The sequence below is a fragment of the Mercenaria mercenaria genome, chromosome 4, assembly GCF_021730395.1.
Source record: "Mercenaria mercenaria strain notata chromosome 4, MADL_Memer_1, whole genome shotgun sequence".
In the NCBI taxonomy this organism is placed as follows: Eukaryota; Metazoa; Mollusca; class Bivalvia; order Venerida; family Veneridae; genus Mercenaria; species Mercenaria mercenaria.
In genome coordinates this window covers 78,582,088-78,599,828 of record NC_069364.1, presented here as the reverse complement: position 1 = coordinate 78,599,828, position 17,741 = coordinate 78,582,088, and the positions used below count along the sequence as shown (strand labels likewise).

Sequence of the window (17,741 nt, the reverse complement as noted above, 5' to 3'; positions counted from 1 at the left end):
ATGGTGCTTAAAAGATGGCGCCCAACTTCCGTATCTAATAAGGCATCTGTGCAAGTAATCAAATATGCTTACAAGCACACAGAAAATAGAAACTTTTTGTACTTTTTTTAGTTACAATCATTTGCAAAGAAAGAATTCATCAGACAATTAAGCTTAAATTAATATATCTTTTTTGTGTTTAATACAAGACGAAATATCTTTTGAAATTAACCATTCAGGCAAACTGATAAATGATATAATATTGATGTTTTGTAAATATGGAAAAACAACAAGTATTTACTTTCTAAATGGTTTAAATGGCAAACTAAATATAATTTCTCTTATTGTTTTCTAATTACAGGTCAAGCTACTCATGTTTTGTGAAACTATACTCATAACTCAAATTTAAAATACATGTATATAGTTCAGGGGTTTACCTACAGGAATTTAAATTAATGTAAATTTTAAGCTGCACTTACCCTACAAGAGACAAAAATCATTATAATTTAATGGGCTTGATTATCATACAGATTGCTTGTAAATCACTGTAAAATATTTGATGGATTTGACCTCACAGGACAAATTAAAAGTCAATATAATACGTGATGGCACCAGAAACAACAAATTTATCAATTAATTTCAATGTATAAACACGGTAACCATAACTCAATGGTATTTTAATGGAGTCTTCTCCTATTACAGGCAATTCAATCATAAAATTTAATAATAATTGGATTTAGTTTTCAAGGATGATTATTTAAAGATTCTTTTTTTTTTTTTTAATTAACGCTGTTTCGCTCTCATGCTTAATAAAAAAATATTTCGGTGGAGATTAACACAATAGTTATACACTTAACCATTTTACACATGTAAGTAATCTGGATTCAACATACTTTCAGATGATACATTCAATGTATTTTTTTAACAGTTCATAAGAAAGCAAGTAATACAGCAAATCGTTAGATAATCGATGTTATGCAAATATTCCTCTTATCATAATATGATTTTCAGTTTTCCCTTCAAAATGAATATTTTTTATCTCTTTAAGGTGAAAAAAGATAGAGGAAAGAAATTTTCCTTTATGAACAATGAAAAATGATTAGACAGCAAATAAAAAATCTTTTGAGACTAAAAATATTGCAGATGGACGAAAGGGTTCATGTTAATTTTTTGCATAAATACATATGTCCAATGTTGTGATCATCTGTCAATATAGAGTTCAATTAAATATGCATGACACAAAAGTTCAAACAAGGTCAGATGATTTTTTTGTTGTCAGTGACTATCTGAATTATTAATGTTCTTCAGAGATTGCAAAGACTTGTTTTCTCAATGATGTAAAGTTGCAGAATTGGTTGATAAGTAATAGAAATGTTGAAAGATTTATTGTTTGCTATAGATATACACCTCTGGTACATGAATAAATGTCTATATAACAGTCATCTCTTTAATGACAGCAAGAAGTTGGCAGGACTTTTCTTCCAGTGAGATTGGCGTTTTTTGTTTTTTTCTACTGAACTTCATGTGTGACATGAATTTTCTATCCGAAAGATTTAGTTATGTTGACGACATGTTGATACTACTACTTAAGTTGAGTTGACATGAGTTTACTGTGACACCATGAAGGTAAACATTACGTAAACATTTAAACTAAAATTGAAGTCATTACAGCGCAACCTCAGTGCACATATGGTCAATGTATGATCTTTTCTGCTATTAGTGATTTTATTCAAAAGAATTCCGGTCATTTTATTTACTTTCTAGATTTAACTAACTGCAAAAATGCGTTTTGCAAACAAAATATTATTTCTTATTTCAAATTTACAAATTACAAAGCCTTTTAACTTTTAAACGTTAATATAGGTTCATTGAAAATACGAAGAACTAATCACATCTATCAACATTGTAATGAAAGGATTCACATGCAGGATAGCTGTAAGGATCCATACTGGGTATGTGTAATAAGATCAAGAATGAATATGGATGAGGATGAAATTTGGGTGTGGGTATTCATTGAGATTTCAGTGGTTTGTAAAGTTGAGCTACTTCCTGATTATGTGTTCTATTTAGATTCTAGCCCATAATTGTACTTGAAAATCAGTTTGCGAGTGCACGTGCTGTGGATCTGGCTTCAATATAGATACATACTGAGGATATATTCACTGTTTTGTATGTATTGTTGCTGCATAACTCACATTTTTCAATACCCCCGGGTTTCCAAATTGGACTAATGAATTCTAGACAAGTTTCAAACCTCCTGTATATGAACTGATATATGGGTATTTGTTTGTTTTAGGTACAAGATCAGAATTAATTTCACATAAATGCTCATATTGGCCAACATGTGGTATATGAGAAAGATTTTTCGCTGTGAATTATGGATAAAAAATGTCAATCAAGTTAGCAGCAGAGTTTGCTCTCCTTCATACATGCGAAACTGGTTGTTTACAGTTAAGGTTACTTTTGAGAGCTATAATTTCTTTCTTTTGTGGGTTATCGCATTAAATTGTGAGTTATCAGGTTCTAATCCCGTTTGGCCAACAGTTTCAAAATTTGACCTAGTTTAGCAGGGTAGTCAGTGTGACTCCAGTGGGCGCTGGTCAGGGGGTCACTGACCCTCTTAGATTTTCAAGTTAATGGTGACGAATTTTAATGCGACCCACAGTGAACAAAGAGTTCAAACTCAAATTTAATGTTACTTTTCGGGTTAGTACTTGATTCATAACATGTACTTGTGTGTATTTTACTGTAAAATCATTTGAATAGATGAATTTGTGCACTCTCACAGCTGAAACACAGTACGAACTCAATCTATAATAATCGGCTGCGAACACGAGAGATCCCCAAAACATAACTTGCTGTGTATCGTAAATTCAATTCAAGGATAAACAAACGGTACACCCCTATATCTAATGGTGATTTAAAATGGTATGTTCTCATTTTTTATCCTTGTTCATCCGTACCCGCACTGTGCTCATCTTCATATCATGGAAAATTTGTAAAATAATATTGGATTTCTAGTTTTCAAAGTGATGATTACATTTTTGATGGGATTCAGATTCTTGTGTTGTTTTTTTTTACTCTAAAACGCTCGAAATTCGCTCTCCGCTTCCCCAAGAAACAAAAATTTTCCGGGGGAAGCTCCCATACCCCCACCAGTGGGAGGGGTACCCTAGCACCTACCCGCATCTAGACCCCACCCCCGGAAAAAATCCTGGATCTGCCCCTGGAAGTGCAACATTTATTGTACATAATGTTCTTTTAAATGTAGTGAAGAAATGCTAAGTAATGCAGCAAGAAAAGTTAAGTAATCAGATAGTAAAAAAAATATTCTCCTCTATATCAAATATTGATTTTGTTTTCTGGGTTTTTTGTTTTCTAGGTACATACATACCTCTGCTTGCTGTTTTTCTTCAGCCTGCAAAAAGAATAAGAGGAGAAAATTTTCCTTTAATAACATGGAGAGAATTTTATGCAAGATATAAAAGGATTGTTTATATAATAGAATAATAGCTTGTTTTGGGATGTTCGGCTTAAATGTGTTCGGGCATGTAACATACAATGTGCCAAGTGTGATCCAGTCTTTCGTAAAATCCACGAGTCATAAATATTCATGACACAGAATCAGATTTCTACCTAGTGCAGTATGAATTTTGATTTTCTGTCAGTGACATACGAATTATTATGTTTTACAGAGTATTGTATATAATAAATTTCCATACTGAGAAAGTGCAGGACTTTGTATGAATACAGTTAAATAGAATCTATTGTAGATGATGTATTGTTGGCCTTAGGTTGACGACTATACCACTGTAGCTGGTACAGAAATTTGTCTAAGACTTGCCTCTATAATAAACATTCATCTCTTAAATGACAGCTAAGGCAAGTAGTGGCAAGTACTTTTCTGTACCCAGGAGAGATCCTGGCGTATCTTTCTGTAAACTTTTGGCACCATTTCTACTGAACTTCATCTCTGCTCAGGAGACAGAAATATTAATGCTTCCGACATGACTTTTAAGTTATTTTGACACGACATGTCTTGATACACACTACAGTACTTACAGTTGAGTAGACAGATGATGAACTGGACACCAAGGACAGGGAAGAACCATGTACTGAAAGATAAACATTTTTTAAAACATACAAAATTTTCACACATTTACAGGTGCACTTACCTTCAGTAGCATTTCAAATGTAAAGTATATATCTTTTCTGCTCATTTAGCTCAGATTACATATTCATGATAAGCAATTCCAGTCTAAATTAGAAGATAAAGTCTGTCAAGTTCTTCAAAACTTTACACCTACATACAATGCAAGGAAACTGCAATGTTTTCAATCAAATATTACGATTTACATGATACTTTAAAAAATTACAAATCTACAAATCCCTTTTAAAACTCTGCTAAAGACCTGTTTAAATTTAGTCTCATTCAATACTCACAACTATCTTCATCTTCTCCACGATTCATTTTTGTTAACGCCAAAGGAGTTCCATATGGCAGACTGCTACTTGTATTTGAGCGCACCAATGGTTGATTAGGGGTCTGACCTGATGCGTAAGATGTCATCGGGAATGTAAACCTGGATGACGCATGTGAACTGTTGCTAGGTGTTGGCGATGTTGGAGGTGGCGGACTTGGGAGATCTTCTGAGTGTTGTTGTTGTAAATGTTGAGGGCTAGCATACGCTGAGTCTGATCGTGTTGATTTCATACTGTTTGATCTCTGTAGCCCATAATGTGATGACTGTGCCAAAATTCGAGCACTTGCACCACTGAGTGCACGTGCTTGCTGGATCCTGGCATTTATACTGTTAACAGAACTGAGGGCATCCATACTTTCACTGTCGGATACATGATGATAAATATGTCTGCCATCCGCAGTAACTGCACCACTGTTTGTGCGAATCCAGCCACCAGTGTTTCCAGAATTTCTTGGACTACCCATTGCAAATTCTAATGGCACATAATTTCCAGTAAAACTAGTACCTGGTATATGAACTGAACTATATGGGCTATTGTGTCTGCTGCCATCTGGCCTACTGTAAGTTGCATGAGGATTAGAGATTATCGTACTATTAAACTGCCCATTTTCGCCAGGCTGTGGTATCATAGGTCCCATACCTTTTCTACGACCTAGAGAGTTAGATTTAAACATGTCCATATCAGTTTGAGCAGCACTGGATGATTTGCTCCTCCTTTCAAGTGAGGCACTGCTATATTCTGGTATTTTGCCCCCTTCCTGTTGACCACCAGGTTTCTGGTTTTGAGCAGCTATACTTTGCTCTTGCCGTTGTTTTGAGGTAGCAGCATGGTATTGTTGAGCTATCTGGTCAAGTCCATGTTTGGCCAAGCGTGTTCCCACAACATTGGAGCCTGGTTTAGCAGGGCTTCCAGCTGGACTTCCCATGGGCCCGCCTGGTGCACTTTTTGTGCTACCAACAGACCCTGTACTTGTATTACTTAATGGTCGACGATGATATCCATATCCGACCCCACCACCCTGAATTCCACGTGCATTCTGAATGTTTTGCATTTTTCGTACACTTGATTCATACACATGAGACTGGTCAGTGTTTGTTTCTGAGTCACATTTTGTACTAGGATAACCTTTGTCACTGCCAGCATAATCACCAGTGGAACTCTGAGATCTAAAGTGAATATCTGGCTGTGAAAGTTTTCGTAAGTGGCCTAACGCCTCCTGGTTATAACCAGCAGGTGGCTGACCTGGTCCACCACGCCATTGTTCATATCCATTATACAAATAGGCATAATCAGCAGGATCACTGCTTAGCAAACGATTATTTTGCAATGAGAATTTTCTAAATCCAACTTGCGGAACTTCTCCAGGCTTTGGAACATCACTCACATAATCGGAACCTAAAAATGCACTGGTTCCTAAATTTGGAACCCGTTTTCCGGGTGAGGCATGCAGATTTGCATTTGTTAGATTTCTGAATAGGTCCTTGGGTCCACGTTTCAAACTACTATAGGGGTTTCCATCCTGCCCTGAACCTCCAGTCAGATTTCCCTCGTCAGTGCTGATTTCATTTATTGTATCGCTAATGTCACCACTACTTATAGAACTGCTGTCATCAAAACTGAAAAGAAATGTAAAAAGACAATATTAACTGCAGTAACCACATAATTATATACAACAGCAGATCTGAAAATTACTTTATAATATCCATTAGAAGACCAAATATTTTGCAAATAATGTTATGGAAACCAGATGAATTATTCATTATGTATGCTGATCATGTATAAGGCATGTAACGTTATTGCATATTTAAAGTTCAAACAAAAGATTAATTGCATGATCTCACATAACAACCATGTTAACATTGAATTCATGTCTGAACACAGCTTGCTCTCTTAATTTAACTGCTTTTAAACATTTCTTAACAAACATAATGTCAACAAGCCATCTTAACTGTCCATTTGACTTCAAAACTTCAATTTTCTAACAATTTTTCCTTTAAAATTTCAACATAGCTTAAACATTTACTTAAAAACAATGAAAAAAAAAATCACTGAAAAAGATCCAAGCCTAAAATCCCACAACTGTAAAGAAACACCAGAGTGCCTAGTTTTTAATTCTCCAAGAATTCTAGGAACAAAGCAATATTTCCCTGCATAATGGCTAATAATCCCTAAAAACAAGTTAAATCACAAAGAGGTATCTGATAACTACTGTGATTCACTCAATGAAACGGTACTATCTTCAACAAAGCATTTTCAGCTACTCCTAACTACCAATATTCAAAAATAATGCCAGTTTTATTAGCTTCTACATAGATATATGACAGGTCTGTGACAATATTTCCATTTCAAGCAAAAGTGTCTTTTTTTTAAAGACATCCCTATCTACAGTCAATATGCAAATCACATGGAAGTTTATTTTACCTCTTTAATTATCATACATGACAAAATTAATATAGATACTGGTATACAACATACCTAATAGTGAATATTTATATCATCCTTTAAAATTTTATAATATTTGCCTGACAACACCAAGCTTCCATCAGAATCTATAAATTTAGAAATGTGTTTACATTTTGTGAGCAAAGATTTCTTATCATATACATGTTTTCAAATGAACAAGAATTTGGAAACCTTCTGCAAGAATTTGCTAGTCTTCTGTAATATAGACCGTATTTCAGAATTTCAAACCGGAGCTTGAATACAGCTCTCAAATACTGAACAAAATTGCTTAAGCAAGTAAAATTTTTGCCTATGTTAAAAGGCCAGCTAGGTCATGTGACCAAAGTCAACACTATAATGAACCCTGAGCAAAAAAGCTGCCATCATAATGCATTCCACCAGGTTACTCATCAAGTGACACATCTTTCAGCTATCAATCTAGGAAAGTGTGCTAAGAGCTGGCTTTATCAGATATTTTGCAGACTATAATCACCTCTCACTGTCTTCACAATTGCCTTATAAAGCTTATTTCTGTCATCTGAGTAAACAGACACTTTCCTGGATTACAATCATACACTCTAAAACTGGAAATTACTAAAGAACTAGCAGACTGTTAAGAATCTTTATCAAAATTAATGCTAGTCTCTAACATTTTATCTTTACTTTTGTTTCAGGTCTGGTGATTCCAGATCAAGCTGCACAATGACCTTGACCTTTGCCAAGTCTGGTTTTGGTTTCTGGTGATGGATCAAAGCCATGTAAAACACAGAAACTATTTGACATAATCAATTTTCATTAAAATCAAATTATATTATTGTGGCATGACTGCAAGTTGGTAGAGTTTTACAGCTGACACAAGCAAGACTTACTACTATGACCTTGACCCTAATTATCTACTCTGACTTTGACCCTAAATACCAGTTGTACCAAGTTGCAACTGATATGAAATTGACACAAAATGGGATGACTGATATGACAGAACGTTACTCTTAAATCAACACAGAAAATATAATGATACCAATGTTAACTACCAATGAGTCCTGAAAACTATTAAAAGAAAACTAGAACATACAAATATCACACAAGACCACCAAAAATCACAACTATAGCCTTATGACATTATTTTTCCTGTCAAATGTGACCATTTTAAGAGTTATATTTCATGTTGTTTCAGTAATAGAACTGTCAGATGTTCCAATCAAACATTCAAGAAATTCAGATCAATAATGCTAAGCTTAGCAGACTGGTAACCCACAGCAAAACACAAGTCTGTCTCTCTTGACAAGTTGGTATGAGTCACAGTCTATTATTCTGACTTTCAAGCATGTATTGGAATTGGATTTTGCTGCATGTGCACAAATTGTCTTCTGTAATGACAGATAATCAGTTGGTATTTTACAAATATTCATCGAAATGATTCTGTTAAAAAGCTTTTTTTAAGAAATCAAGCACTGCCTTTCCTATTCTGTATCTGAAAGAGTTTGAAAGAGGATCTGCTGCTGATACTAGAAAAACCTTTTTGTAGCTCCTGTTGGTTTTACCATATGAAATGACATACTTGAAAGAAGATCCTTTTTGTTTTGGGGTATATAGATGTAGATATAGATCTCTGGAAAATCAATCCACACATACCTCACTTATATGTTAGAAGCCAACCTTGAATTGGACACTATTTTTCCCAATGTTTACAAAGGTATGTGTGTAGCATGTGCAAGCAAGTAAAATCTTTTGCCACTGCATTGTTCTAAAAGATAGTTTTGTGCTCTAGTCAGGGACATAATTTTAGACACAAGGTTTGTCAAAGTTTATAGATGAAAGGGTACCATGAGATATTCTGTAGAATTAACACTCAGAATTAAAGTTTTCAAAACAGAAACTTAAACATTCAAAGGAACAAAAGGCATGATATTATGAACTGATAATTAGAAAGGGAAAACATTACAGCATGTACATGAATATTATAAAATTGAGTTTTGTAACCAGTCTCAAAAATGCAGCCCAGTAATTAGTCAATTTTCAAGACTGGCAGCTCAGCATCAACCAATAGGATAAGACAGTATTTTGAAACTGGAAGCCAAACTTTGGCATTAAAGAACTATGGTCTAGTGCTACACGATGATAAAAAAAATATCATGGTTCAGTGGCCTACTGCACCAGTTTCAACACCTAATGTTTTAACCGCATGACAGTTTCTCTGAATACAATTTTAATATTTAGGGAAATTTCAGAATTTTTTTTTTTGATTTATGAGAAATTCTCTCTACCAATTTGATCAAAACAATGCTGTTATCTTCCTTATGAAATTAAAGGATTATTTAAATCAATCATTTATCTGGAGAGACTGTATTCCTACATGTCTCTGTAAACATCCAGTTTTATGGGTACTTGCATGGCCTATTTTGATCTCAATTTTCTATAGAATTTCTCCTGAGTTTTATTATAAATAGAAAACATCACATTCGAAAAAACTTTGGTAAAATAGGAGATTTTCCTGGGAAGTTTCAAACTCAATCGATACCTTTAATTTTACATCTTATATGTTCTGTATGAGTGAACAGTAATTCCAAACACTTCAATGACTCATCATTATACTGAATGCACTTGCATCTAGAGCAAGAAAATCTGCGACAAATGTTTTCTTGGACTAGAACCAGTCAAAGGACATTTCTGCTTGTTTGTAACTATAAAGCTCTCTCCACAAGGTGCTTGATAACAGAGTCTTTCAGCAATGCCCAGTGCCAAGCCACAGGGAAGGGTCTCACTACTCCTGTTTGTTGAGATAGCTGTAAGAACTTTCAGAGAAAATTTTATTTTTACGTGTGTGTATATAGTATATATATATATATATATATATATATATATATATATATACAAATAGATTACATTTTTGTGATTTTTAGCTTAACACACAATAAAACATTAATGAAAGTAAGTAATACTGAACTTGAATAAAACTTTGTAAAAAGTGCTTACATTTCCGTTTCCGTTAGATTCAGCTAAAGCCTCTGATTCAGTTTGTGTAGTGTCCAGAACAAAGTACAATGTAACTGAAAATTACTCCTTTAAATGAACCAGAGGCTGATATAGCAAAGGCTTTTAGTGGCACTAATACCACTGAGATAACTTCATAACAGTGAGACTAGTCTGGCTTCCAAACTAGATAATCTTTTTTATTTTTTTTTTCAATCATTATTCTTATATATTCAGACCGATCTTTCTTGGCTATGATTTTCAATTATCAATGTTTCAAGAAGAAAAAGGAAATAATAATACAAAATTTGAATAGCCTCAGGAGTTATTTCCTGTGAACAAAACATAGGGTCTGAACACAGACTACAGTGAGACGGTAAATCAATTTTGGTATATAATTTGCTTTTCAAAATTTAACTTAACCAGAATCATATATGAAAAAAATACACTTGCTGAGATTTATTATGCCCAGTTTGACAAAACTTTAAATTCTGTAGTATTTTCCTCCAATAAAACTTTATAAAAATATTTACAATTTCTTGAGACTGAACAATAGCTTATGATTCTGTAGGTCCAAATTATCAGATTCTGATAATATTTCTCTTCTATTATCATAGTGCAAATCAATTTGACTGCCAGACATTTCTCACTTCTTGTCATTCTCAGTACAAATTTATCAAAATTCTATAGGCATTGGTGCAAACTGTCTGACAATTCTAACATTAAAAACACCCATGCCTAAAAAAACATTAATGGTATATTACGTCATTTTTTATTGTTTTTGCTGTCAATTTTTTTATTACCTTTGTAAGGAATACAAGGATTTTTTTTTTTAAAACTCAAATCTTTGTTTCCTTGATAATTTTTTTTTTCTTATAAGTTAGAATGAATTTTCTAATAGAATATTGGTACAAGACGGAATTTGCTTTTATTCACAATATAAGTTTTGCAACTTATACCTGGTACACAAATCATAACTCAAAACATATTTTCTTTTCTGTATCATTCTGGATCATTTACATTCGTACACCTGAACATTGTATTTATTAAGAGACAAATAAATATAAATAATAAAACTAGAATGTCCATAGGCCATGGATGCCCAGAGTATATGATGTTGGGAACACAAAAGTGGAGTCCTGTAATGGCACTTTGACAACAGAACGTATACTCGACTTAATGATAAAAAAAAAAAACAAAAACAAACAAAGTTACAGGAGAAACATTTTCTTTACGATATGATACAAACTGTCAATCTAAAGATGTTGTATACTTAATAACGTGTAAAATATGCAATATGCAATATGTTGGGCAGACTATGCGACAGGTTTCACGGCGTATGAGTAGCCATAAATTTGACATATCTAATTTTACAGATCCTGCATATTCCACGTTGGTTGCTGGTCATTTTAATCAAGATGACCATAGTATTGATGACTTCACATTTATGCCTATTGATGTGGTAAATAATCAAATTAACCGGTTATGCAAGGAAACATTCTGGATTCATAAGTTAAAAACACTCAATCCTGATGGACTTAATTCAAAAACATTGTTTAAATTGTAATGAATTTTACATGTATATGTGTTTGTTTAGTACTATTGCGTTTTTTCCTATTTATGGTTGTTTATATATACTGCTATAGGAAATCCTGTATTCTTATATCTGTAATGTACTAAACTTGCTATTTGTTATTCACATTAATTTATGTAATATTTTAAAACAAGAGATCACAGAGTGATCTTGGCGCCCACCAATGTGCCATTTTTGAGTGTTCCAAATTTCAAGACTTACTGACTAGCTCAAGGTCAAATTTCATTTCCAAACACAACACTGTGCATGTGGTCCAAATTCGAAAGCTGTAGCTTGAGAAATGTGAAAGTAGGTCACTAGGTCAATGACAAGGTCAAAGTTTGTTTCGGTACACAATCCTATGCATGTGGTCTAAATTTGAAGCCTGTCGCTACAGAAATGTGAAAGTAGGTCACTAGGTCAATCTTAAGGTCAAAGTTCATTTCGGTACACAAGTGGTCCAAATTTGAAGGCTGTAGCTTGAGAAATGTAAATGTAGGTCATTAGGTCAAAATCAAGGTCAAATTTTATTTCGGAATACAAAACTATGCATGTGGTCCAAATTTGAAGCCTGTAGCTTGAGAAATGTAAAAGTAGGTCACTAGGTCAAAATCAAGGTCAAATTTTATTTTGGAATACAAAACTATGCATGTGGTCCAAATTTGAAGCCTGTACCTTCAAAAATGTGAAAGTAGGTCACTAGGTCAATGTGAAGGTCAAAGTTTTTTTCGGTACACAAAACTATGCATGTGGTCCAAATTTTAAGGCTGTAGATTGAGAAATGTGAAAGTAGGTCACTAGGTCAAAATCAATGTCAAATTTCATTTTGAACCACGGAACTATGCATATGGTCCAAATTTGACGCCTGTACCTTCAAAAATGTGAAAGTAGGTCACTAGGTCAAAATCAAGGTCAAAGTTTTTTCCAGTGCACAAAACTACGCATGTGGTCCAAATTTGAAGGCTGTAGCTACAGAAATGTGAAAGTAGGTCACTAGGTCAAAATCAAGGTCAACTCATGTCAAGGTTCATCTTGCCACTCAAAAATATACATGTGGTCCAAATTTGAAGGCTGTAGCTACAGAAATGTGAAAGTAGGTCACTAGGTCACAATCAAGGTCAACTCATGTCAAGGTTCATCTTGCCACTCAAAAATATACATGTGGTCCAAATTTGAATGTTGTAGTTATTGACAAGAACATTTTAAAAGCTTTTCCCTATATAAGTCTATATAAACCACGTGACCACTGAGGCGGGGCCATTTTTGTCCCTAGGGGGATAATTTGAACAAACTTGGTAGAGAACCACTAGATGATGCTACATTACAAGTATCAAAGCCCTAGGCTTTGTGGTTTGGACAAGAAGAATTTCAAAGTTTTTCCTTATATAAGTCTATGTAAACCATATGACCCCCAGGGCGGGGCCATATTTGACCCTTGGGGTATAATTTGAACAATCTTAGTTGAAGACCACTAGATGATGTCACATACAAAATATCAAAGCCCTAGGCCCTGTGGTTTTGGACAAGAGGTTATTCAAAGTTTTTCCCTATATAAGTCTATATAAACCATGTGACCCCCAGGGCGGGGCCATATTTGACCCTAGGGAAATAATTTGAATCATCTTGGTAGAGGACCACTAGATGATGCTTCAAACCAAATATCAAAGCCCTAGGCTCTGTGGTTTTGGACAAGAAGGTTTTCAAAGCTTTTCCCTATATAAATCTATGTAAAATATAGAAATAAACAAAGGGCCATAACTCACTCATAAATTGTTGAACCAGTCTGATTTTCAGGGGGACACAACTAGGGTACCAATACATCATTCTGACAAAGTTTGGTCAAAATCCCCCCAGTAGTTTCTGAGGAGATGCGATAACGAGAAATTGTTAACAGACGGACGGACGGACAGACGGACGGACTGACGGAATGACGGACGGACGGACCACGGACGCAGAGTGATTTTAATAGCCCACCATCTGATGATGGTGGGCTAAAAACAGTATACATTTTTCCGCCATTCAACGTAACGTTTACTTCATGACGTCACGTCCGTTGTTTTATTATGTATTTATCCTGAAGAAGGCGTAAGCGCCGAAACGTTGATAAAAGATAAATATCCATGTGTTGTTGTTGAATTTTACCATCGTATCATTAAATGATAAAAACTTTACATCACCTTGTTAGGGTGAAAATCTGCACCAAGTTATCTGAGTATCCCTCTATGCATATAAAAGCTAAAGGCTACATGAATGTTATTTGAATAATCATGCATACATAAAATTTATAGAGTGGACATTATTAAAGGTGACCTTTGATCTTTGACCTTAGAGTGTGACCTTGACCTTTACGATAAGTTGGGTCTTGAATGTGATAGGTCATCCTGTGATGTGGAATATTTGTGCCCAGTTATTTGAATATATCCTGCAAGCATAACAAGAGATCACAGAGTGATCTTGGCGCCCACCAATGTGCCATTTTTGAGTGTTCCAAATTTCAAGACTTACTGACTAGCTCAAGGTCAAATTTCATTTCCGTACACAACACAAATCTATGCAAGTGGTCCAAATTTGAAGGCTGTAGCTTGAGAAATGTAAAAGTAGGTCACTAGGTCAAAATCAAGGTCAAATTTTACTTCGGAATACAAAACTATGCATGTGGTCCAAATTTGAAGCCTGTACCTTCAAAAATGTGAAAGTAGGTCACTAGGTCAATGTAAAGGTCAAAGTTTGTTTCGGTACACAAACTATGCATGTGGTCCAAATCTGAAGGCTGTAGCTTGAGAAATGTAAAAGTAGGTCACTAGGTCAAAATCAAGGTCAAATTTTATTTCGGAATACAAAACTATGCATGTGGTCCAAATTTGAAGCCTGTACCTTAAAAATGTGAAAGTAGGTCACTAGGTCAATGTAAAGGTCAAAGGTCATTTCAGTACACAAAACTATGCAAGTGGTCCAAATTTGAAGGCTGTAGCTTGAGAAATGTAAAAGTAGGTCACTAGGTCAAAATCAAGGTCAAATTTTATTTCAGAATACAAAACTATGCATGTGGTCCAAATTCGAAGCCTGTACCTTCAAAAATGTAAAAGTAGGTCACTAGGTCAATGTCAAGGTCAAAGTTTTTTTCGGTACACAAAACTATGCATGGAGTCCAAATTTGAAGGCTGTAGCTTGAGAAATGTGAAAGTAGGTCACTAGGTCAAAATCAATGTCAAATTTCATTTGAAACAGGAAACTATGCATATGGTCCAAATTTGATGCCTGTACCTTCAAAAATGTGAAAGTAGGTCACTAGGTCAAAATAAAGGTCAAAGTTTTTTCCAGTGCACAAAATTATGCATGTGGTCCAAATTTGAAGGCTGTAGCTACAGAAATGTGAAAGTAGGTCACTAGGTCAAAATCAAGGTCAACTCATGTCAAGGTTCATCTTGCCACTCAAAAATATACATGTGGTCCAAGTTTGAATGTTGTAGTTACTGACAAGAACATTTTAAAAGCTTTTCCCTATATAAGTCTATATGAACCATGTGACCCCCGGGGCGGGGCCATATTTAACCCTAGGAGGATAATTTGAACAAACTTGGTAGAGAACCACTAGATGATGCTACATTACAAGTATCAAAGCCCTAGGCTTTGTGGTTTGGACAAGAAGATTTTCAAAGTTTTTCCCTATATAAGTCTATGTAAACCATATGACCCCCAGGGCGGGGCCATATTTGACCCTAGGGGTATAATTTGAATAATCTAAGTTGAAGACCACTAGATGATGTCACATACAAAATATCAAAGCCCTAGGCCCAGTGGTTTTGGACAAGAGGTTATTCAAAGTTTTTCCCTATATAAGTCTATATAAACCATGTGACCACCAGGACGGGGCCATATTTGACCCCAGAGAAATAATTTGAATCATCTTGGTAGAGGACCACTAGATGATGCTTCATACCAAATATCAAAGCCCTAGGCTCTGTGGTTTTGGACAAGAAGGTTTTCAAAGTTTTTCCCTATATAAATCTATATAAATTATAGAAATAAACAAAGGGCCATAACTCACTCATAAATTGTTGAACCAGTCTGATTTTCAGGGGGACACAACTAGGGTACCAATACATCATTCTGACAAAGTTTGGTCAAAATCCCCCCAGTAGTTTCTGAGGAGATGCGATAACGAGAAATTGTTAACGGACGGACGGACGGACGGAATGACGGACGGACGGACCACGGACGCAGAGTGATTTTAATAGCCCACCATCATCATGATGGTGGGCTAAAAATGTTATGAGTGGACAACAAACATAACCTTAAATATTTTACCTTTAAGTGTGACCTTTACTTTAAGGTAGTGGTATGGGTCTTATTAAAGACCTGCTCCAGTCCGACCTTTAAACCTTAAATTGTCACTGAAAAAGCATGAAAATCCTGACTATGAACAGTGATGCCTGTCAAAATAGAGTCTATTTTATATAAAATTCTATATAAAATACCTGTGGTTTTGCGTGCTTAAGTGTGGCGTGTGGGCCTTTAACTGTTACCTATTGTAATAATGGGTTGCATACACACAACAGAATTTAAATAGCCGTGGAGCAGGGCTTTAAAGAGTCTTTTTGTGCAAAGTCATTTCAGAATCAGACATAGCACAATAAATTTATAGGCTAGATATAATTTTAATCATGGATGGAGGGGGTGGTAACTCTCTATTCTTAATGGTGGGGTCATAATAACCAAAAATAGTAATGCGACAGTCATACTGTATATGTCATAAAAAGTTGAAATGTAGTCGTCATCATTTTCAGACAGATCATAGCTACAGTGTCAATAATCGTCAATTTCCTTCCACATTATTGTGATTGATAGGACTGAAACACTGCATGCATATTGATTCCATCAGACATGGAAACATTGCTGACTCATTCAACTAACTATAGACTACATTTTAAAACAAGAAGAACTGAATCTTCTAAATATATGTTGTTTTATTTCATTTTTAGTGGGGCATGAAATTTCTTAAGAAGTCTGCAAACCCAAGTACCAGTATCGACAGCATCTGGGTTAACTCAAGATATTTATGTGGTCCCCTGTCATTTTTCCTTATGTTTTCTATGTTTGGATAGCATAAAACCCTGGATAACCTGAGGTTTTTCTTTATGTTTTTTTTTATATTTTGGATAGCATAAAACCCTGGATAACTGGAGCTTTTTCCTTATGTTTTTTCTGTTTGGATAGCACAAGACCCTGGATAAGTAGAACTTTTTTCTTATGTTTTCTATGTTCTATATTTAGATAACATAAAACCCTGGATCAGCTGAACTTTTTCCTCATGTTTTCTATGTTCTATGTTTGGATAGCATAAAACCCTGAATAACTTGAGCTTTTTCCTTGTTTTCTACATTTGGATAGCATAAAACCCTGGATAACTTGAGCTTTTTTCTTGTTTCTGTGTTTGGATAGCATAAAACCCTGGATAACTTGAACTTTTTCCCTGTGTTTTCTATGTTTGGATAGCATAAAATCCTGGATAACTGGATCTTTTTCCTTATGCTTTCTATGTCTGGATAGCATAAAATCCTGGATAACTGGATCTTTTTCCTTATGTTTTCTATGTTTGGATAGCATAAAACCCTGGATAACTGGAGCTTTTCCCTATGTTTTGTATGTTTGGATAGCATAAAACCCTGGATAACTGGAGCTTTCCAACCACTAACAGTCAGTGTTACATTTAATTAAAGATAATATGCTAGACCCAAATTTCATAACTAAAAACATGAACAAAATTAACAAGTTTAAATACTATGCATAAGGTTAAAAAATTACACACTGTGTACATGTATAGCATGTACTACCACTAAAAAACTGGACGTTTTTTAAACTATCAACCACTAAACTATCAACTGCTACTGCATAACATTTAGTTATGAATTGTAGCTCTTACATACACAATTAATTTTTATATTTAGTAAAGATAAATGAGCCGTGCCATGAGAAAACCAACATAGTGGCTTTGCTTTCCGCGCAGACTGGTCAGGATCCATGCTGTTAGCTAACAGTATCTCTAATTCCAATAGATTTTGAAAGTGAACAGCATGGATCCTGACCAGACTGCGTGGATGTGCAGGCTGGTCTGGATCCATGCTGGTCGCAAAGCCACTATGTTGGTTTTCTCATGGCATGGCTCAAATATATTTGATGAGGATTTTCTAAATCTGAAGTAAATATCTAAATATGAAATATTTCATTGGATATCTTTAATCTTAACAACAACATAATGGATGCTTTTTAGGGTAAACACAAGTTATTTACA

At 34.8% G+C, this 17,741-nt stretch overlaps 1 protein-coding gene across 1 annotated transcript in view; it reads right to left on the bottom strand.

Annotated features, from left to right (window-relative positions):
• Positions 1 to 17,741, bottom strand: part of LOC123552244 (neuron navigator 3-like) — a 227,660-nt gene that overhangs the window by 77,549 nt on the left and 132,370 nt on the right. Inside the window, exons 10-12 of the mRNA XM_053542290.1 lie at positions 4,423 to 6,080; positions 4,042 to 4,094; positions 3,370 to 3,397 (exon numbers count right to left, since the gene is read on the bottom strand). Coding sequence (XP_053398265.1) covers positions 3,370 to 3,397; positions 4,042 to 4,094; positions 4,423 to 6,080 — 1,739 coding nt within the window. The remainder of the gene's footprint in view (positions 1 to 3,369; positions 3,398 to 4,041; positions 4,095 to 4,422; positions 6,081 to 17,741) is intronic.